Source organism: Hyperolius riggenbachi, chromosome 5 (genome assembly GCF_040937935.1).
Source record: "Hyperolius riggenbachi isolate aHypRig1 chromosome 5, aHypRig1.pri, whole genome shotgun sequence".
In the NCBI taxonomy this organism is placed as follows: Eukaryota; Metazoa; Chordata; class Amphibia; order Anura; family Hyperoliidae; genus Hyperolius; species Hyperolius riggenbachi.
The window spans coordinates 432,697,696-432,721,372 of NC_090650.1; the positions used below are offsets into that span (position 1 = coordinate 432,697,696).

General features: G+C 45.9%; 1 protein-coding gene across 1 annotated transcript in view; it reads right to left on the bottom strand.

Annotated features, from left to right (window-relative positions):
- Positions 1 to 23,677, bottom strand: part of PTK2 (protein tyrosine kinase 2) — a 341,550-nt gene that overhangs the window by 184,875 nt on the left and 132,998 nt on the right. Inside the window, exons 8-11 of the mRNA XM_068238424.1 lie at positions 22,570 to 22,710; positions 10,606 to 10,683; positions 8,162 to 8,269; positions 6,156 to 6,273 (exon numbers count right to left, since the gene is read on the bottom strand). Coding sequence (XP_068094525.1) covers positions 6,156 to 6,273; positions 8,162 to 8,269; positions 10,606 to 10,683; positions 22,570 to 22,710 — 445 coding nt within the window. The remainder of the gene's footprint in view (positions 1 to 6,155; positions 6,274 to 8,161; positions 8,270 to 10,605; positions 10,684 to 22,569; positions 22,711 to 23,677) is intronic.

Here is a 23,677-nt window from a genome sequence, read left to right on the forward strand (position 1 = left end):
AGTCCACAATGCCCTATTATGAACTTCACAAGAATGTGAACCTGAGAAGACAAAGTAAATATAAATGATACCTAACTGGAACTTCCTCCAGCCCCATTAACTCTGTTGCCTGGCTCGCTGTCCACCCTGGTGGCTCTGTTCCTCTGTAATAGCCCCAATAATAGGGCTTCAGTCGCGCCAGTCGGCCAACTCTGCTTAAGCGCGGCCTGACGACGTGCATTTTACACCTGCGCAATAGTACAGTGCAGGCACAAAACGCTCTATTGTGCAAAAATCATGTATTTTCTGCAATGTGCGCCTTTACATTTTTCTTCTCTTTGTTTGCATTTTTGTATGCATCTGAGTTTTAAACAATCTCTCTTTTCAAAAGGAGAAAAAAAAAAGTAAAGTATAGTATCAGATTATTATTTTGTTTACCTCTTCCAACTGCTCAACTTATACAAAGTAATTCTAATGGTAATGCTGGGAATACACGGTTCGTTTTTGCCTTCGTTTAAACCTTCGATTCGTTCGGTAAACGAATCGAGTGTTGAAAACGTATGTGAAAATAGTCATAATCTCATTATAGTTTCGATTAATAGACCCCAAAAACGAACGACTAGTGATCGAACATGTTTGATATTATCTCTCTTTATCCATCTAATCGAGCCATTGGTAGGCTTGATGGCTGTTCAGATCGATTATATATTCGTTTATGCTAGTCCGTCCCTGTAAAAAGGGATTTTCGTTTCGTTTCTTTGCAGCCTTCGATCATTGGAAAAACGAAACCATCAGAATCGGAAAAAAAACGAAACCGTGGGTGGTGATATTAACCGTATGACCGATTATTTCGGGATCGAAAAGGACAAAAGGCACAATCGAAACGAAGGTTTAAACGAAGGCAAAAACGAACCGTGTATTCCCAGCATAAGGCAAACATTTAGCATGAAAACCCCTGAGGCCGTCACTGCTGACCTCCTGCAAAGGAAAGCTGCTTGTCTGAAGAGCTCATCTGCTGTAAAAGCTCATTAACTATACAAACTGAGCGTTCACGTCTGTGGCCCGGAAATAACGCTGAGCGTGAGACATTGATGAACGACATAAACATTCGGGTTTTGTTCTCTCGGCTATAGCTGAGGAGTGGATTTCACCAGCACGGCGAGAGCGTGAAATCTGTTCAACGCAATTCCATCTCGTCTCACGAAGAGGGGCTCAGCAGAGGTTACCTCTCAGCCGGTGTACAGAGTGCCTGTGTGTACGCAGGGAAGAGGATAATGATCACTTTTAGCATGCAAGGCCAATTGCTTCTCAGATGCGCTCTCTACTCTGCAGCTGTGACATTTAAAGGGGAACTGAAGTAAGAGGTATACGGAGGCTGCCATATTTATTTCCTTTTAATCAATACCAGTTGCCTGGCAGCCCTGCTGGTCTATTTCTCTGCAGTAGTATCTGAATAACACCGGAAACAAGCATGCAGCTAGTCTTGTCAGATCTGACTTTAAAGTCTGAAACACCTGATCTGCTGCATGCTTGATCAGGGGCTATGGCTAATAGTATTAGAGGCAGAGGATCAGCAGGGCTGCCAGGCAACTGGTATTGATTAAAAGGAAATAAACATGGCAGCCTCCATATACCTCTCTCTTCAGTTCCCCTTTAAGGCAGTCTTACATCTATCTAGCTCTCTCTCCCTGGCCGCACCCCCTGCCGCTCCCCCGCCTCCCTGCACACTGTGAGAGACACAGTTTCTCAGTGCAGCACCGTGACCCAGAGGTCACGCAAGTGAAAGTGGGCCATTGTGGCCCACGAGAACGGCGTTTTTTGCAGCTACCTGATGCGCTCAGCCCCGCGGATCAGGTAGCCTACCTTTTTTTTTTCATTTTGTGAGCCCATCTCGGGCTCTCTTTAATGGAGTCATCAAGCAAGTAAAAGTACCCCGAGAACTACTTACAAGGGGCTTCCTCCTTGCCCCTGGCAGCCGCTATGTCCCTCGCCGAAACTCTGCTCTCAGCTGCCGGCCCGGGGTCCCGACAGGTCGTCCTCTACTGCGCCTGTGTGAGTGCTGCTATCAATCACTTCCACATGGTCTGGAGTCTACTGCGCAGGCACAGTAGTTCTGCACCTGCACAGTACGCTCCGGACTATGTGGATGTGATTGACCGTGCCGCTCACACAGGCACAGCAGAGGACACGGGGCAAGGCACTGTCGGGGACCGGGAGCCAGCGGCAGAGAGCAGAGCTTTGGTGAGGGAAATAGCGTCTGCCAGGGGCTGGAGGAAGTCCCGGGTAAGTAGTTCTCTGGGTACTTATTACTTGCTTGATGACTCCCTTAACCATTTTAAGGAATGCTCCATGCCAATTGGCACACGCCGCTGCAGCCTGAGGACCGCCTAACTGCGGTCCTGGGGGCAGAGTTTGCAGGGGATCACACGTGCATCCCCACTTGAATGACGATCGCTGCTAGGAGACTGTTAGATGGCGAAACTGCCCTCTAATAACAGTGTACAGCGCTGCCTTAAGGGTCCCATACACTGAGCCGATTAGCGGCCAATCGATCGATCGAAGTCAATCGATCACAAATCGATTGACCAGCCGATCGATTTGCGGCCGATTTCAATCGATCTGAAATGCTGGAAAATCTAGGTCTATCTGTTCAGAATGCTTATCGTTTTTCATTGGACCTAATGGAAATTTGATGGCAAAAAAATGCAATCATATTGATTTTAAATAGATTTCATACTGAAATCTATTGGAAATCTGTTCCTAGTAAAAAAATGTTCCTAAACACATCAGATATACCTGTCCTGCAGAATATGTGCGCTCAAGTGAAGCGATCCCTCAGCGGAGTAGCAGCTAAAGGCTCGTCTCCAGCACAAACCGCTATATTTCATCTAGCCGTGTTGTTAGGCCACCCCACCACGCACACAGCCAATAGGTGTCTGCGGACAGAAAGACCAACAGAAGCCACCAAACATGGGAACAAGAAAATAAAACACCAATCTGGGGCGAAGGTTAAGACAGAGGAACGTAGCTCTAACTGCCATCCAATCAAAGCTTCCTACTAAGAATCTTGCCCTTTCTGCCTCTAGCATCCACGCTACACACCAGCATGTTTTGATGGCTGATCTTTGGACGCGCGCTTTTGACACCGAGAAATACAGATAGAATTGAAACGCCCAGAAAGGTTAAAATCCATAGTCTTGCTGCCCTCCAACAGCCGTATACGCTCAGTCAGGGCATGTTCACACTATGAGTGCTTTGAGGTTTCTTTTATTTATTTTTTTCAGCGCCAGCGTTTTTTAAAAGTGCTTGTGTAATGAATTTCAATGTGAGTGTTCTCACATGAGCAATGCGCTTTCTTTCCAAACGCGGCTCCTGCACCATATTTCCTCAGCGTTTGCGCTTCAATGGAAGGTATAGGAAAATCACAAGTCGCTTTAAAAGTGCTTGGCAAAGCGATTTTGTAAGTGCTTTTCAATAAAAAATTACTTTACAATACATTCAGTTACAGGTTAAAGAGAGCACTTCCCGCAGTTTTCACACACACACACACAAACAAAAACATTTTTTGCAAATTGTACACTAAAAGTCCTTACAAAATCGGTTGCTAAAAATGAAAATCGCACAAAAAAAGCCTCTGAAATCGCTAACAAAAGCTCTCACAAAATTGCTTGCGATTTATAACGATATAACAATTTATAATGTGAAGTGAGCCTCATAGAACAAAAAAAAATTACCCAAAAACAAATGACACTAAATTCCCAAACATGCACCTTGCCGACATAATAAAGCCTAGCAACACAAAGGCCTAATTCACTAAGCTTATCTCCTGTCTTTAATAACGTTTCTAGAGCTGTCACCATGGTGACGAGGCATGTCGTATTCAGGAAACATTCAGGCAAACCTAAAGTTAACTCTTCTGTCTTTAAGTTAACTCTCCAATCCTTAAAGAGACTCTGTAACAAATTTTTCAGCCTTAGTTCTTCTATCCTATAAGTTCCTATGCCTGTTCTAATCTGCTCTGGCTTACTGCAGTCTTTCCTAACTGCACTGTCTCTGTAATAAATCAATGTATCTTTCCTCTGTCCTGTTTGTTGGGCTAAAGCTTGATTGTGTGGAATGTGCAGGGCTGCTTGTGATTGGTAGAAGCGATACACACCCTCTGCAGGCCCCCTGCAGGCTCTGTATGACTCACACTCTATGCTTAGCTGAGCCTATTAGAAGCTGGTTAGTTTGTTTGTAAACACTGCCTAAAACTGTTAATTACAAGCCAGGATTGCAGCAGAGAGTGGCAGAAACAGCACAGAGGGGCACAGGAGAAAATAATGAATAGAATGGTATGCTTTTTAGTGTAAGAATATTAGAGTACAGATTCTCTTTAAAGGAGAACTGTAGTGAGAGCTATATGGAGGCTGCTATATTTGTTTCCATTTAAGCAATACCAGTTGCCTGGCAGCTCTGCTGATTTATTTGGCTGAAGTAGTGGCTGAATCACACCAGAAACAAGCATGCAGCTAATCTTGTCAGATCTGTTAAAATTGTCAGAAACACCTGATCTGCTGCATGCTTGTTCAGGGTCTATGGCTGAAAGTATTAGAGGCCGAGGATCAGCAGAATAGCCAGGTAACTGGTATTGCTTAAATGGAAATAAATATTGCAGCCTCCATATACCTCTCTCTACAGTTCTCCTTTAAAATAACTCCAGAGTTAAAGACAGGCTGTTAATTAACTGCGTGTGAAAATAACTACAGAGGAGGTAAATTAACTATAGAGGAGGTAACGTAAGGAATGGAGAGATAAGATAACTCTCTCTTGTGTGGAGGTAAGTTTTCTCTTGCCTTATCTCCAGCATGATCTTAGTGAATTGAGGCCAAAGCGTGAGCTCTTGGAGGTTCTTTAGAAACACCAACGTGGCGCTGATGTAAACGTTTTCTACAGTTCGGTATAAAGGTCATCATTGCACTTTATACATCGGTTGTGTCCTTGCTTCACAACCTGCACACAAGAGGTGATGTCCCAACTGTAGTGCTGGACTAATAACACCCAGCATAATGACCGCGGCAGTTGTGCCGATCACCAGGGCACGAGATGCTATAAAGGGCAACTTTACTGAAAATAACAGAATGAATACAATTTCTTATTTTTTTTACAATATTCATCTATAGATTATTCAGTCAGTGTTTCCCCCATTGCATAATCTTTACTCTCCCTGATTTACAATCTGACATTTATCACTGGTGGTGATTTATTTAGCACTGTCAGGTGCAGCTGTGTGGAATGTGTGTTTGCTGTGTGTTCCGAAGCCAACAGAAAACATCTGGTCGCCAGAATGCTGCATAGCTTAACAGCCTAGGCTGTGACATCACTGGGAGGGCGGAGCTACATACCAATACACAGCAATATATAGCTATAGGAAGTGTTTCTGATGCTGAAACAAGGAAGAATAAAATAAAAGTGTCCTGAATAATTTATTGCATTCTACTGTATGTCACTACAGTCACTTTCATTCCCGAGAATCTACCAAACACTGAAATATCAGCAATTTTTTTTCTCATGGGCTGACCCTTTAAAGGAAACAGAAGTGAGATGAACATGGAGGCTGCCATATATAATTCCCTTTAAACAATACCAGTTGCCTGGCTATCCTGCTGAACATTCTGGCATTTGTAACGTCTGAATCTCACACCTGAAAAAAAAAAAACATGCAGCTAATCCAGCCAGAAAAACCTGATCTGCATGCTTGTTTAGGGTCTACAGCTAAAAGTGTTATGCCTGGTTCACACAATGCAATTTCATGTCAGATAGACAGTCAAATACATAATTTCTGAGAGGTCCGATCTGATTTCCGATAATTCTTCTGATTGATTTTGTATAGACAGGACTGGAAAACCAATCCGAAAAACGATCCGATTATCAGATCGGAGCTCACGGAAATTATGTATAGAACAATCCATCTGACAGGTAATTTCATGATGTGTACCAGGCACTACAGACAGAGGATCAGCAGGGCTGACAGGCAATTGGGTATTGTTCAAAGGGAAATAAATATGGCAGCCTCCATATTTCCTCTTTAAGTGGCAGAGCAGATCACTATGCAGATTACAGAGACAAGTTCTCTCATCTCTCTGCAGTGTCGGGGAGGTTTATGAACCGGAACTGCGGCAGAGAAATCAATGTACCTTTCTGTGGCCTGATGATGAAGGACTCGGAGGCTCCGCTGACGAGGCGACAGTATCCATCTATCAGTTCCGCCATGTTCTCTGCGATGGTGAGGGACGGCGCTGTCACAGTGAGAGGCTGCAGGAGACAAAAGAGGCTTTATCAGTGTCACCGAGGAGGCAGCTGCATGATGACATCAATGTGTGTAAGACACAAACACGCTACAGGGAGACCAGCATGGCCGATTTACCCTTCACTAACCAGTCTGCAAGTGACTGAACCTACAAGGGGAACTCCACCCACAACCATGGAACTCCACCCACAACCTCCAGCTGCACACTGGCAATGTGTAAGACACGCTATGGGGCGACCAGCATGGCCGATTTACCCTTCACTAACCAGCCTGCAAGTGACTGAACCTACAGGGGAAACTCCACCCACAACCTCCAGCTGCACACTGGCAATGTGTAAGACACGCTATGGGGCGACCAGCATGGCCGATTTACCCTTCACTAACCAGTCTGCAAGTGACTGAACCTACAGGGGGAACTCCACCCACAACCATGGAACTCCACCCACAACCTCCAGCTGCACACTGGCAATGTGTAAGACACGCTATGGGGAGACCAGCATGGCCGATTTACCCTTCACTAACCAGTCTGCAAGTGACTGAAACTACAGGGGAACTCCACCCAAAACCTCCAGCTGCACACTGGCAATGTGTAAGACACGCTATGGGGCGACCAGCCACTGCAGGGGAACTCCAGCCACAATTTCCAGCTGAACGCTGACAATGTGTATAAGACACAAACACGCCAAGGGATGACCAGAATGGCTTATAACCCCCAACAAGCCTGCGAGTAACTGAACCTACATGGGAACCCCACCAACGCTACCTGGTGACCAGCATGGCCTATTATCCCCTTAACAAGCCTGTGCGTAACCAAGCCTAAAAGGGAACGCCACCCACTACAGGGGGAACGCCACCCACTACAGGGGGAGCGCCACCCACTACAGGGGGAGCGCCACCCACTACAGGGGAAACGCCACCCACTACAGGGGAAACGCCACCCACTACAGGGGAAACGCCACCCACTACAGGGGAAACGCCACCCACTACAGGGGGAGCTCCACCCACTACAGGGGGAGCTCCACCCACTACAGGGGGAGCTCCACCCACTACAGGGGGAGCTCCACCCACTACAGGGGGAGCTCCACCCACTACAGGGGGAGCTCCACCCACTACAGGGGGAATGCCACCCACTACAGGGGGAATGCCACCCACTACAGGGGGAATGCCACCCACTACAGGGGGAATGCCACCCACTACAGGGGGAACGCCACCCACTACAGGGGGAACGCCACTCCTGTTAGCTCTGAAATTTGCCAGTTACTATCAAGCAGCTGATAAAGAATACTAAGGCGCCCTTACACTGAGACATCTGCAACAGATTTGATCACGACGTTGCTGCCGCTAATGCTGCCCCCTGCGGCCATGTGCAGAGTATTAGCTAAGAAAATACTGGTGTTGCGTAAAAGGAAATAGATATGGCAGCGACCATGACCCTCTCACTGTAAGTATTTGGGGGTTGGGAGGCACTGGAGAAATGTAGCAGGAAGTTTAAAAGGTGAAGACAGACATAAAAACACCACATTACACAAACTATGCCATCTTTTGTCATTGCAAAAATGTCTTCAAATAGGAGTCATCCTCCTGGGTACCCATCACTCAATGTCCTCCCACATGGAAGGCGGGGGCGTGGTCACACCAGGAAGCTGGTCAGTTCTGCTCAGGCCTCTGCACCTATGCAGGGAATGGGGCGGGGCGTGACTGTGAATGTGGTCAAGTTGTGAGATTGGGAGGAACTAAAGCAACTTTCCAAACATTACCACTTCCATAGCAGCAAGACGGGCAAACCGTCAATGACATTTACTACAGGCAAGCAAGTAATCAAAATAAAACCCTCCCCACAGTATTAATGCCCTGGGCCCTAACATTACAGAGAGTTCATTGTCAGAGAATTACCTCCGGGGCTCCGGCAATGTTCAGCTGTAGGATCCCCTTCCTATCCTTATCGTCACTGCTGGAGTACTGTATGCTCTGCACCTGAGTGAAGTCTGCCAGGTGAGTCGGCTGCAGGAAGGAACAGAAGATGCAAACATTACAAGTGTAAAGTGTTCTACGGATGGATGATCAGTGTAGGTGAGAAAAACACAAAACAATTCTCAGGAATGACACCAAATTCTCACAGCTTCAGACTGGCCACAGGAAACCCTCAGCTGTAAACGAGGCAACCCCCAAACTCTGCACAGAGATATAACACTTATCCACAGAACCCTCATCTGTAACCGAGGCAACCCCAAACCGTGCAGAGAGATATAAAACTCATCCACAAAACCCTCATCTGTAACCGAGGCAACCCCAAACTCTGCACAGAGATATAACACTCATCCACAGAACCCTCATCTGTAACCGAGGCAACCCCAAACTGTGCAGAGAGATATAACACTCATCCACAAAACCCTCATCTGTAACCGAGGCAACCCCAAACTCTGCACAGAGATATAACACTCATCCACAGAACCCTCATCTGTAACCGAGGCAACCCCAAACTCTGCACAGAGATATAACACTCATCAACAGCTCAGAGAATTGCAATGAAAGGTTTGTGACTATTACTGCCTTTCCTGTGGCTTCTGTAACCAAGGATTGAACTTCATCCCAATCAGTAGCTGATACCCCCTTTCCCATGAGAAATTTATTCCTCTTCACAAATTCACAAATAGATAATCAGGGGGCTCTGTATGGCTGATATTATGGTGAAACCCCTCCCACAGTGTGATGTCAGGACCATGGTACTGACAACACATTGTGGGAGCCTTGTTGCATTGTAGGAAATAACAGCTGTCTCCAACTGCCCCCCCCCCCCCCCCCAAACAGCATCTCCTTCCACTGACATTACCTGCCAGCAGTAAAGATGTCACCATGTAATGTCACAATGCAAATCAGGGAGAGGAAAGGTTTTAGAATGGGCAAAAACTCACTAAATCAGTTATACATAATTACTGTAAAAATTAAGCACTTTTTTTATCACGCTATTCTCACTGCTGTTCCTCTAACGTCAGCTGACCTCAAACCTCTAAAGTTCTCACTCTGAACAGCAGCCAACTGCCAATGAACCACACACTTACTCACTTATACTATACTTTTACCTAAGGGTACTTAAACTGGAAGATTATCAATAATGCAATAATGCAGTATACTTCCATTACTGATTTTACTTAATCCAGCAAGCAGCTTACCTCCAGTATGTCCAGTATAAGCGGTTATACTGTTTGTGTATTGATAGTAAACTAGCTGCAGTGTGTGCTGATCTTTGTTTTCCCAAGTATATACAGTATAAGCTGTTATTCTGTGCCTGTACTGATAGTAAACTAGCTGCAGCCTGTGCTGATCTCTGTTATCCCCACTATGTATAGTAGAAGCTGTTACTATGTGTCTGTACTGCTACTACACTAGACACAGTGTGTGTGTGCGCTGATCTCTGCTACCTCCAGTATAAGCGGTTACTCTGTGCCTGTACTGATAGTAAACTAGCTGCAGTGTGTGCTGATCTCTGCTACCTCCAGTATGTACAGTATAAGCTGTTACTCTGTGTCTGTACTGCTACTAAACAAATGCAGTGTGTGTGCTGATCTCTGCAACCTCCAGTATATACAGTATAAGCATTACTCTGTGCCTGTACTGATAGTAAACTAGCTGCAGTGTGTGCTGATCTCTGCTACCACCAGTATGTACAGTATGAACTGTTACTCTGTGCCTGTACTGATAGTAAATTAGCTGCTGTGTCTGCTGATCTCTGCTACCTCCAGTATGTACATTATAAGCTATTACTCTGTGCCTGTACTGATAGTAAACTAGCTGCAGTGTGTGCTGATCTCTGCTACCTCCAGTATGCACAGTATAAGCTGTTACTCTGCGCCTTTACTGATAGTAATCTAGGTGCAGTGTGTGCTGATCTCTGCTACCTCCAGTATGTACAGTATAAGCTGTTGCTCTGTGCCTGTACTAATAGTAAACTAGCTGCAGTGAGTGCTGATCTCTGCTGCCTGCAGTATATACAGTATACGCCGTTACTCTGCGCCTGTGCTGATAGTAAACAGCAACACCTGATCGATGATTGAGCAGAGTGTTCTTCACACGCAGATAGGCACCCAGTACAAACAAGTTAGAACACTTTACTGAAGAAAAACATGCATATAGCTCATACACCACCACCAGGAAATGCAGCTTACTTAGAAAAGAGAGGAACATAGAGAAAACAGGAAATAACAATCCCATAAAGATCATCATTACATTTTACACACAGTGACATCTTGTGGTGGTTTTACTATACTGCAGTATACGGTAATAATTTTGTTGAATCTAACAATCGTTTCATTTCCAAGCTACATAAAAGGCAGACTTACATTGGATCCTTTGTCTGTCAGGTAGCTGATTCCCTCCTCAGGGCCGATCGCTAGCTCCACCGATATAATCCAACTGGACTTTAATGGAGAAAAGGATTGATGTGACCCAGCATGGAAGAGAATAAAAAAACAAGAAAGATAGTAAAATAATTTGTCATTAAACAATAAATGGTAAACAAAAAAGAAGCGACACTGAACGCATGTACACACACTAGAATGCCCCAATCATTCCCGATCGCTTTGGGTGAACGTTTACTGTGAGCACTGGGGACTCCAAACATCAGGGACCTCCGCTGAGTTGCATCCCACACGGCCGGCCGCTGCTGTACTTCCTGTTGTGAACTGCAGAGGGACTCTTATTGCTTCCCCTCCCCTTTTCCCTCTCCACAAAGCAGAACAGGCCGCTCAGCTCATCTGTACACTGATCAGGGGTACACGGCCTTCTAAATCGATCACAAAAGATTGTTTCAGGTGACTTGTCCTAAATGCGGCAGCACGGTGGCGTAGTCGGTAGCACTTTCCCCAGTTTGAATGCCAGCCAGGGCACTATCTACATGGAGTTTGTATGTTCTCCTGTGTCTGCATGGGTTTCTTCGGTAAATAAAGGATAATTATAATTGTTCAGAATGCTTCCCTTGACCACCTAAAACCACCTCGCCAGTGATCCTCTGCCCGCCCCAACTTCACCAACGCCTACATGCACTAGGGGGTGCAAGACTTGAAAAGCTGAGACTTAAAGAGAACCCGAGGTGGGTTCTAAGAATGCTATCAGCATACAGAGGCTGGGTCTGCATATACTGCCCAGCCTCTGTTGCTATACTGCTGCCTCCCAGGCCTCCCCCCTGCGCTCTGCTTGCCCCCCATAAATCAAACGCCGTGCTAGTGACACACAGCGTGTCGCCGGCTGTTTACCTTTCAGTGTTCTCCCCAGGGCTAATTAAGTGGGCGGGCCGCCAGGCTGATTTGAAGCCCCGCCCGACCTGTTGTCATGTGCTTGCCTGGAGCTTCTAGTAAACTTCACATAGGAGCGCTCCATTGCCTGCTTTCAGTCAGCGCCAGCCTCGCACAATAGCAAAGGCTGACACTACACTGCAGGAGAGCTCCTCTGCCTGTCAGCTCATGTGTTCTGGTGAGACAGGGAGGGATTGGCTGGGCGGGTTGTAAGGGGCGGGACTCCTGTTCCGATTCTCCCTTCTGCTCTCCGAGTATATTAGGATCTATTTTATTACGGTGCCTCTCACTCTCGTGAATGAAAACAGAGAGAGCAGTAAAGCGCAAAAAAAAAAAAAAAAAAAAAAAAAAAACGTTACAGCAGCAGCTTCCAGGAGTGAGATGAGAGCCACGTGGGTCTCCGGGACAGCCTCAGAGCGGCTCATGTAGTCTCTCCTTCTCCTCCAGACTGCAGGTAAACAACATGCCTGTGTAGTTGAAAACGGCAGCTGCACGTTTAATCCGGCTGGAGGGAGACACGGAGATCAGGAGAAGTGATGCCCCTTCACACCTCTGCATGTTTATTTGCTGTGGGGGCAGAGGAGACACAGCCATGCAGAGCATCTGTCTGTAAAAAGGCAGCCCCCTGTGCACTTGTCTCCTGCTGTGTGTGTTTCCCCCTGGCCCCAGCTTTGTATCGTGTCTGTAGTGCTGCCCCTCCCCCTGCACACTGGGGACACTTAGTGGAGCTGAACTCTTGCACAGGACAGAAGGAAACAGAGAAATGCACCCTGTATTTACACAGTTTAGCCTGTCTAATTTGATCTCTTTCTGTGTCACATGACTGCAGAGAAGCTCATTTGAAAAGCACTAAATGTTAACATGTCTGCTTACAAGAAAGCAGGAAGTAGACACACTGCAGATTTATTGCAGCATTTGTATCAGCTGTAACAAAGAAATGTTTTTCTTTAAAGGACAACTGAAGTGAAACGGATATGGAAGCTGCCATAATTATTTACTTATAAGCAATGCCAGTTGCCTGGCTGTCCTGCTGATCCCCTGCCTCTAATAATTTTACCCTAGCCTCTGAACAAGCATGCAGCATATCCGATGTTTCTGATCATATTGACAGATCTGACAAGATTAGCTGCATGCTTGTTTCTGGTGTGATTCAGACACTACTGCAGCCAAATATATCAACAGGGCTGCCAGGCAATTGGTATTGTTTAAGAAGAAATAAATATGGCAGTCTCCATATTCTTCTCACTACAGTTGTCCTTAAAAGGTTATGCTGTTGTGCATCTTTTAGAGCAGAGAGCAAGTTCTCTGTTCAGGTCTGCTTAAAAAGGGACCTGAGCACCTTAATCTGAAACAATCTGCTGGGTACACACAATGCAATTTTCTGACAGATCTACTGTCAGATCGATTATTCCCAACATGTCCTATCTGATTTCTGCACGATTTCCTATAGAAGTGAACTGAAAATCAGATCAGGCATGTTGAAAATTGTCGATCTGACAATAAATCTGTCCAGAAATTGCATTGTGTGTACTTAGCAGGTACATCGGCTTGCCTCCTCATCCTCTTTTTATTCTGTAAGCAGAGTTGCATTCCCCCCTCGCACGCCACCCAGCTACTTTTTCATGCCACCCGGCTGGAAAAAAATTCTGGGGAGAACACTGCCTTTGGAAGTGTCACTCTATGCCGCTCCCCCGCCTCCTCCATAGCGCCGGTCCCCGCCTGCGTCCCTTCCCTCCCTGCTGATTGGAGAAAGGGACGCAGGCGGGGGCCGGGGCTATGGAGGAGGTGGGGGAGCGGCGAGACTGACACTGGCAAAGGTAAACAGCCGGCTGCAACACGCTGTGTGTCACTAGCACGGCGTTTGATTTATGGGGGGGAGGGGGGCAGCAGAGTGCAGGGGGGGCAACAGTATAGCAACAGAGGCTGGGCAGTATAGGCAGACCCAGCCTCTGTGTGCTAATAGCATTCTTAGAACCCACCTCGGGTTCTTTTTAAAGAGGAACCCAGGATTAAACTTCATTCCAATCAGTAGCTAATACCTTCTTTACCACAAGAAATATTTACCTTTTCTTGAATAGATCATCAGGGAGAGGTCTATACGGCTGATATTGTAACATTGTGGAGAAACCCCTCCCACAGTGTGATGTCATGACCATGGTCCTGACAATTTGCTTACTGTGAACCTTGTTGCATTGTGGGAAATAACAGCTTTTTCCAACTGCCAAGCAACCAGTGTCTCTCTGTGTGTATTGAACCCTCAGCAAGGTTAGGTCCACACTAGGCACAGTTGCAGGACGGAGCCTTCGGTCCATGGACCTAGCCAAACCTGAACGCAAACGGTTCCATGCTGCTTTTTGCAACATGATCAGTTTTGGATGGAGGGGGTAGCAGGCAGGACGGTGGTATCAGCAGTCAGCAGTCCCTCACCTGGGTCCCCCGTCCCCGCTACCCCCTCCAGCTAGTTTCCCCAAAAAGTTTTTCAAATGTAGAAGAGCGGCAAGGGGGGGGGGGGGGGGGAGGGCGGCTGAGAGAGCTTACCTCCTCCTCCTTATACTTTCTCCGCTCGCCGCGTCACTGCCTGCAATGCCGCCCTCTATACTATACGGAGGGCAGGCAGTGACGCGGCGAGCGGAGGAAGTACAAGGAGGAGGTAAGCTCCCCGCTCTCCTACACTGGAACAACTTTTGAGGAGACTAGCTGGAGGGGGTAGCGGGGATGCCGACCGCTGTCACCCCCGTCATGCCTACTACTACCCTCCAGCATGGCGGCCCCCTCTTTCCCCTATAGGCTGGGACACAGAAACGGATGCGTTTCTGTGTCCAAAATGGCCTGTGTACAGGGGATCCGTTTTCCTATTGCCTGCCATTACCAGGGTCTATCCGGTTCCATATGCGTTCTGTAAAAATGCTGCAAATCCGTACCCTCCGGGAAATATTTGAAAACTGGTCCCCGCAAACGCATATGGATCAGTTTTTTGTTTGGGTGAAGACGGCTGATATTTTTAACATTGCGATCCGTGTCTTGGGGGTTGATATTTTTTTTTAAAAAATCGACACACGAATACGGTTGAGGACGTATTGTGTACTAGCCCTAACAAACATTCCATACAGATCACCTGGCAGAACTAAAGATCTCATCACCAGTGATTTCAGAATGTAAATCAGAGAGAGGAAAGATTTTACAATGGCAAAACACTGACTAAATCTATAAATGAAGAATGTAAACAAGTTATTTTCACTACAGTTCATCTTTAGGTTTACATCCAGTACCACTGCTCACTACGGCTGCTAGGTGGCGCTCTTATGAAGGAATTAGATGACCTCTCTATTCATTCGATTGCAAAGGATGCGTACCCTTTAATGCAAAGTACAAAATGATGGCAGCTAGGTAAACAAAAACAAACAAACAAAAAAAAGACAGGACCTCTTCTAATGCTGGGAATACACCATGAGATGTTTCGGCAGATAGACGGTTCGACAGATCATTTCCGACAGGTCCCATCTGATTCTCATAGAAGTGAAAGGCAATCCGATCAGAAAAACGATCGGAAAATCGAACAGACAGTAAATCTGCTGAAAAATCTCATAGTTTATTCCGAGCATAAGGGCCCATTTTCCACTATAAGCGAATCCACACAGAAAAAAACGGCTGTGTATTTGTATGTGAATTCGTGTGCATTTGCAGTCGTTTTTTCAGGTGAATTCGCATGCGTATTTTTACCGTCTCCTTTGATTACCATTGACTTCCGTATGCGTAAACGAGTTTGCCGAAATGCATACGCATTAACGCGAAACCGCTTAAACCGCATGGAAAATTCTGACAGAGGCAGCAGTTTTTTTCCGCCTGCGGGGGGAAGCGAATTTCGCCTGGAATGGAAACAGGCTCATTGACTTGTATATGTCAAGCGAATCTGTATGCGGCAAATGTTGCTGCGCCAGTTCACCTGATTATTTTTATTTTATTTTAATTTTGGGGTAGTAAACAAAAATGGTAAAAAACACTGTGTGTAAGGAAGGGTTAACGATGGTGTGCATTTCTGCCCAGAATGATGCTGTGCTTACAGTAAGGAGGCAGCGGAATGACACACGGCTGGTAACACACAAGCCTCTCTCAGCTACAAGCAGGGAAGCTCTGCGGTTTGAGCTGTATCCAGAATCTGATGGGGAAGTTACACTTTTTATAATAACAGCCGTCATTAGCTGCTCTGTACAGAGAGGACGGGGGATCCAGAGTCATCCAGAGCCGTCATTTGGAGATACTGGGAGGCGGCTGACTCATCAGGAGGGAACAAGAAGCCCCGTTGGGCCTGCCATAGTCATAGTCTAATGTCCTACCGTATTATTATGTATTTATATAGCAGCGTCATCTTCGTCAGCACTTTAGAGAGTGTAAAGTCATGTCACTGACTGTCCTTAGAGGAGCTCGCAATCTAATCCTACCACAGTCATAGTCTAATGTCCTACCATATTATTATGATAGCTGATAGCACTGACATATTCTGCAGCGCTGTATAGAGTACATAGTCCTGTCACTGACTGTCCTCAGAGGAGCTCGCAATCTAATCCTACCATAGTCTAATGTTCCACCATATTATTATGTATTTATAAAGCACCAACATCTTCTGCAGTACTTTACAGAGTACATAGTCATGTCACTGGATGTCCTCAGAGGAGCTCACAATCTTAACCTACCAGAATAATAATATGGTAGCACAGACTATGACTATGGTAGGGAATAGATTGTGAGCTCCGAGGACATTGTACTCTCTAAATTGCTGCAGAAGATGTCAGTGCTATATGAATACATAATAATAAAATGGGAGGACAGACTATATCTATGACTATGTATTTATATAGCACTGGCATCTTCTGCAGCAATTTACAGAGTACATAGTCATGTCACTGACTGTCCTCAGAGGAGCTCACTATCCAATTTCTACCATAATGAAATGTCCCCATCATATTCAAAGGCCAATTACAGTACTAGCCACTTACCTGACTGGTTCTCTAGTGACTCCAGTAAGCTGTGATGTAAGTGAAGGTAAGCCTACTGTCAGATTTTGCTGTGAGGAAATCTTGCTGACTGCTATAGCTCTGGAGCTCTGGGAGTCACATCATTAGCTGTGCTGCCACCAGAAATAGTTAGTGAGGAAGGGGCGGAACCCTGACCTCCGAGAAGCTGACTAGCAACTAACTGTCCAAAAGAGGGACAGATTACTAATCCCCAAACATCTAAGGGCTTCAAATAGGAAGTTCATACACAGTGTGTAAGAAATATGCTCCATGGATTTAAAGAGGAACTCCAGTGAAAATAACGGAATGAAAAAAAAGTGCTTAAAGTGTACTAGAGCTGCAGGCAGCGGAGGACGGCGGCGTGGGAGCGATCGGATCGGGCTAGAGGAAGCCCCAGGTATGTATAAAATCTTTTTAATCAGCTCTGAGTCCCTTTAATTTTTACAATAATTATTTATAAATTATCTAGTTAGTGTTCGCCCATTGCAAAAATCTTTCCTCTCACCAATTTACATTCTGAAATGTATCACTGGTGGTGAGATCTTTAAAGGGAAGGTCCAAGCAAAAAAAAAAAATGAGTTTCACTTACCTGGGGCTTCTACCAGCCCCATGTAGCCATCCTGTGCCCACGTAGTCAATCACTGCTGCTCCAGTCCCCCGCTGGCAGCTTTCTGACCTCGGAGGTCAGGGCCAAATTGCGTACATTTTTACACATTCCCGCTAGTGCAGGGACATTAACACATACATTTTTACCAGTTAGTGGTGCAACGCGTAAATTTTTGTTCCTGCACTAGCTGGAATGCGTAAAAATGTATGCAATTTGGCCCTGACCTCCGAGGTCAGAAAGCTGCCAGCGGGGGACTGGAGCAGCAGTGAGTGACTACGAGGGCACAGGATGGCTGCATGGGGCTGATAGAAGCCACAGGTAAGTGAAACTCATTTTTTTTTTTTTTGCTTGGACCTTCCCTTTAACCACTTCAGGACCACAGTCTTTTCGCCCCTTAAGGAGCAGAGCCTTTTTCTCCATTCAGACCACTGCAGCTTTCACGGTTTATTGCTCGCTCATACAACCTACCACCTAAATGAATTTTACCTCCTTTTCTTGTCACTAATACAGCTTTCTTTTGGTGCTATTTGATTGCTCCTGCGATTTTTACTTTTTATTATATTCAGCAAAAAAGACATGAATTTTGGCAAAAAAATGATTTTTTTTTAACTTTCTGTGCTGACATTTTTCAAATAAAGTAAAATTTCCTATACATTTGAGCGCGAAAGTTATTCTGCTACATGTCTTTGATAAAAAAAAAAACCATTCAGTGTATATTTATTGGATTGGGTAAAAGTTATAGCGTTTACAAACTATGGTGCCAAAAGTGAATTTTCCCATTTTCAAGCATCTATGACTTTTCTGCGCACCTGTCAGGTTTCATGAGGGGCTAAAATTCCAGGAAAGTACAAATACCCCCCAAATGACCCCATTTTGGAAAGAAGACATCCCAAAGTATTCAGTGAGAGGCATGGTGCGTTCATAGAAGATTTTATTTTTTGTCACAAGTTAGCGGAAAATGACACTTTCTGACAAAAAAGAAAAAAAAAAAAAGTTTCCATTTCTTCTAACTTGCGACAAAAAAAAATGAAATCTGCCACGGACTCACTATGCTCCTCTCTGAATACCTTGAAGTGTCTACTTTCCAAAATGGGGTCATTTGTGGGGTGTGTTCACTGTCCTGGCATTTTGGGGGGTGCCTAATTGTAAGCACCCCTGTAAAGCCTAAAGATGCTCATTGGACTTTGGGCCCCTTAGCGCAGTTAGGCTTCAAAAAAGTGCCACACATGTGGTATTGCCGTACTCAGGAGAAGTAGTATAATGTGTTTTGGGGTGTATTTTTACACATACCCATGCTGGGTGGGAGAAATATCTCCGTAAATGACAATTTTTTATTTTTTTTTTACACACAATTGTCTATTTATAGAGATATTTCTCCCACTCAGCATGGGTATGTGGAAAAATACACCCCAAAACACATTATACTACTTCTCCTGAGTACGGCGATACCACATGTGTGGCACTTTTTTGCACCCTAACTGCGCTAAGGGGCCCAAAGTCCAATGAGTACCTTTAGGATTTCACAGGTCATTTTGAGAAATTTGGTTTCAAGACTACTCCTCACGGTTTAGGGACCCTAAAATGCCAGGACAGTATAGGAACCCCACAAATTACCCCATTTTAGAAAGAAGACACCCCAAGGTATTCCGTTAGGAGTATGGTGAGTTCATAGAAGATTTTTTTTTTGTCACAAGTTAGCAGAAATTGATTTTAATTTTTTTTTTCACAAAGTGTCATTTTCCGCTAACTTGTGACAAAAAATAAAATCTTCTATGAACTCACCGTACTCCTAACGGAATACCTTGGGGTGTCTTCTTTCTAAAATGGGGTCATTTGTGGGATTCCTATACTGCCCTGGCATTTTAGGGGCCCTAAACCGTGAGGAGTAGTCTTGAAACCAAATGTCGCAAAATGACCTGTGAAATCCTAAAGGTACTCATTGGACTTTGGGCCCCTTAGCGCAGTTAGGGTGCAAAAAAGTGCCACACATGTGGTATCGCCGTACTCGGGAGAAGTATTATAATGTGTTTTGGGGTGTATTTTTACACATACCCATGCTGGGTGGGAGAAATATCTCTGTAAATGACAATTATTTGATTTTTTTTTACACACAATTGTCCATTTACAGAGAGATTTCTCCCACCCAGCATGGGTATGTATAAAAATACACCCCAAAACACATTATACTACTTCTTCTGAGTACGGCGATACCACGTGTGACACTTTTTTGCAGCCTAGGTGCGCTAAGGGGCCCAACGTCCTATTCACAGGTCATTTTGAGGCATTTGTTTTCTAGACTATTTCTCACGGTTTAGGGCCCCTAAAATGCCAGGGCAGTATAGGAACCCCACAAGTGACCCCATTTTAGAAAGAAGACACCCCAAGGTATTCCGTTAGGGGTATGGTGAGTTCGTAGAAGATTTTATTTTTTGTCACAAGTTAGTGAAAAATGACACTTTGTGAAAAAAACAATAAAAATCCAATTTCCGCTAACTTTTGACAAAAAATAAAATCTTCTATGAACTCATCATACACCTAACAGAATACCTTGGGGTGTCTTCTTTCTAAAATGGGGTCACTTGTGGGGTTCCTATACTGCCCTGGCATTTTAGGGGCCCTAAACCGCGAGGAGTAGTCTAGAAAACAAATGCCTCAAAATGACTGTTCAGGGGTATAAGCATCTGCAAATTTTGATGACAGGTGGTTTATGAGGGGGCAAATTTTGTGGAACCGGTCATAAGCAGGGTGGCCTCTTAGATGACAGGATGTATTGGGCCTGTTCTGATGGATAGGAGTGCTAGGGGGGTGACAGGAGGTGATTGATGGGTGTCTCAGGGGGCGGTTAGAGGGGAAAATCGATGCAATCAATGCACTGGGGAGGTGATCGGAAGGGGGTCTGAGGGGGATCTGAGGGTTTGGCCGAGTGATCAGGAGCCCACACGGGGCAAATTAGGGCCTGATCTGATGGGTAGGTGTGCTAGGGGGTGACAGGAGGTGATTGATGGGTGTCTCAAGGTGTGATTAGAGGGGGGAAATAGATGCAAGCAATGCACTGGCGAGGTGATCAGGGCTGGGGTCTGAGGGCGTTCTGAGGTGTGGGCGGGTGATTGGGTGCCCTAGGGGCAGATTAGGGTCTAATCTGATGGGTAACAGTGACAGGTGGTGATAGGGGGTGATTGATGGGTGATTAGTGGGTGTTTAGAGGAGAGAAGAGATGTAAACACTGCACTTGGGAGGTGATCTGATGTCGGACCTGCGGGCGATCTATTGGTGTGGGTGGGTGATCAGATTGCCCGCAAGGGGCAGGTTAGGGGCTGATTGATGGGTGGCAGTGCCAGGGGGTGATTGATGGGTGGCAGTGACAGGGGGTGATTGATGGGTGATTGACAGGTGATCAGTGGGTTATTACAGGGAATAACAGATGTAAATATTGCACTGGCGAATTGATAAGGGGGGGGTCTGAGGGCAATCTGAGCGTGTGGGCGGGTGATTGGGTGCCGGCAAGGGGCAGATTAGGGTCTAATCTGATGGGTAACAGTGACAGGTGGTGATAGGGGGTGATTGATGGGTAATTAGTGGGTGTTTAGAGGAGAGAAGAGATGTAAACACTGCATTTGGGAGGTGATCTGATGTCGGATCTGCGGGCGATCTATTGGTGTGGGTGGGTGATCAGATTGCCCGCAAGGGGCAGGTTAGGGGCTGATTGATGGGTGGCAGTGACAGGGGGTGATTGACGGGTGATTGACAGGTGATTGACAGGTGATCAGGGGGGATAGATGCATACAGTACATGGGGGGGGGGGGTCTGGGGAGAATCTGAGGGGTGGGGGGTGATCAGGAGGGAGTAGGGGGCAGATTAGGGACTAAAAAAAAAAAATAGCGTTGACAGATGGTGACAGGGAGTGATTGATGGGTGATTAGGGGGGTGATTGGGTGCAAACAGTGGTCTGGGGGGTGGGCAGGGGGGGGTCTGAGGGGTGCTGTGGGCGATCAGGGGGCAGGGGGGGGGGAATCAGTGTGCTTGGGTGCAGACTAGGGTGGCTGCAGCCTGCCCTGGTGGTCCCTCGGACACTGGGACCACCAGGGCAGGAGGCAGCCAGTATAATAGGCTTTGTATACATTACAAAGCCTATTATACACTTTCCGTGCGGCGATCGGGCAGCTAGTAACCCGCCGGCGCTTCCGAACGGCCGGCGGGTTACAGCGAGCGGTGGGCGGAGCCAGTCCCCGGCGGCTGATCGCGTCACAAATGACGCGATCGCCGCATAGCCACTCCCGCAGCCGCCCCCGCCGATGGGCGTATTGCGGTCGTTTGGGCCCGGACTTTGCCGCCGCCGCCCATCGGCTGGGGGCGGTCGTTAAGTGGTTAAAGAGAACCTGTACTAAGTAAAAATATTTAAAATAAACATGAGGTAACTTCAAATGAACATTACATAGTTACCTTGCCATCAGTTCCTCTCAGAAGCTCACCATTTTCTTCTGACAATAATCCCTTCCAGTTCTGACAATATTTTGTCAGCTCTGAAATATATCAGTTTCTGTCAATAAAATATCAGTTGCTGTCAGTTATAGCTGAGAGGAAAACTGATGTACCAGGTAATGTCCATGTTTCCCTATGGCTCAAGTGGGCGATGTTACAGTTTAACTGTGTGCTGATCAGAAAGCGGTTATGGGTAGTGGCCATTTTCAAAATGGAGGATGGAAAATTCCCTTGATCACAGTGAACAAACAGGATGCTGGAGAGGAGAAAGACACTGAGGAGTAGACTACATGGAAGGGAAATATGACTTGTGTATGCTTATTTTGACTTAATTTTCAGTTCAGGTTGTCTTTACTGCTGGCAGGTGATGTCTGTGGAAGGTGATGCTGGTTTTTTTTTTGGCAGTTGGAAACAGCTGTTATTCCCCACAATGCAACAAGGCTCCCACAGTGTGATGTCAGGGCCATGATCCTGACATCACACTGTGGGAGGGGTTTCACTACAATATCAGCCAAAATAGATCCATGTGTACCATTGCTTTTCGATTTTTATTGCGGTCGTGTGCCCCCACCTTTTACCATCTTCATCGCTTCCTGTTAAGACAGGAAGTTCAGAAAATGACCACAACCGTTAGAAAGATGAAGTAATAAATGTGGTTTCTACAGTGGGGAAGGTCTTTATTCAATGGCTATCAGTAGCTTTTTATTGCAGTCTTTACCACTATTGGAAAGTTTTTATATTAAAGGCACAAAACTCAACGGAGGTCCCAGGGACAAGAAAGAAAAATCTGTTTAACGGGGGAAAAACGGCAATAAAATACCCCAAAAATTGAATAAGCCATCTCCAAATCATCCAAATAAAGATTACAATGATGTCCATGAATAGATGTTGTGCGATTGCCTCTGGCGTACTTACCCCCAGCGCACACTTGAAGCATTCCTTGTCATATCTGTAGACCGGAGAGAGGATCTCGAAGAACTTGAGGATGCTTTCTTCCCGATTCAGGTTGGCAAATTGGCGGAAAGTCTGTTGGATCAACTTCCGTAGCGTCTTCGCCTGCAAGAAAACATTCCTAAAATATTGAGTTTGCCACAACAGGCAACAAACACGTGGAGACATTAACCATTTCAGGACCACAGGCTTACACCGCCCTAGTGACTAGGCCATTTTTCATAACACAGGGCTGTGCAGCTTTGTCGGCTTGCTGCACAGCTGTACAACTTGGCTCACAAATGAATATTACCTCCTTTTCTTGTCCTTAACAGGACATTCTTTTGGAGGTGTCTGATTGCTCCTGTGATCCTTTTTTTCCAGGCTTTCAGTGCCCGATTTTCCCTCCCTCTCCTTTCGTCCTCTTCTCCGCCTCTCATAGGCATCAGCCTATGAGAGGGCTTTGATTCCCAGCCATTTTGTGGGACAGCCGAGTGTCCCTTGTACAGCGCTGCACTAGACAGCAGCGCTGTACGAATGTAAACAATGGGGATTTTATTTCCCCTTTCATTTACTAACTGCCACGATCGTAGCTAGCAGGCTAAGGAGCTCCGTGAATTGGCAGGGAAAGATCGCGCAGGCGCACGCGCGTTCCCTGGTAACCTGCAGCTCCAGGAGTTGATGCCAATCAGCGTTAGGCGGTCCTGGCACTGCCATCTTGCGACCGTCAATTGGCGTTAGGGCGGTCGTAAGGTAGTTAAATGGTAAAACCAGGGAAAAAGCTAACCCCCCCCCCCCCCCAAAAAAAAACCAGTTTAACTAAGCTCCAGAGCAATCACACAGTACATAACTTAAAATTGAAAGTATTATGGTTACTGCAAAGATAAACACACCAGAATGTCTCCCAATGGCTATCCATGGAGAATTCTGCAACATCAATAGTTTAATTAGATGACCAAGGTTTTATTTAAACACCACCTGACGTGAGATGGATCACTTGATTGGTCGGCCAGAGAATGATACGAGGAAAATCTGGACTATCCATAAGCTTCCCACCAATATTGCATCTATTATTACACTTTGGAAGCGCTTT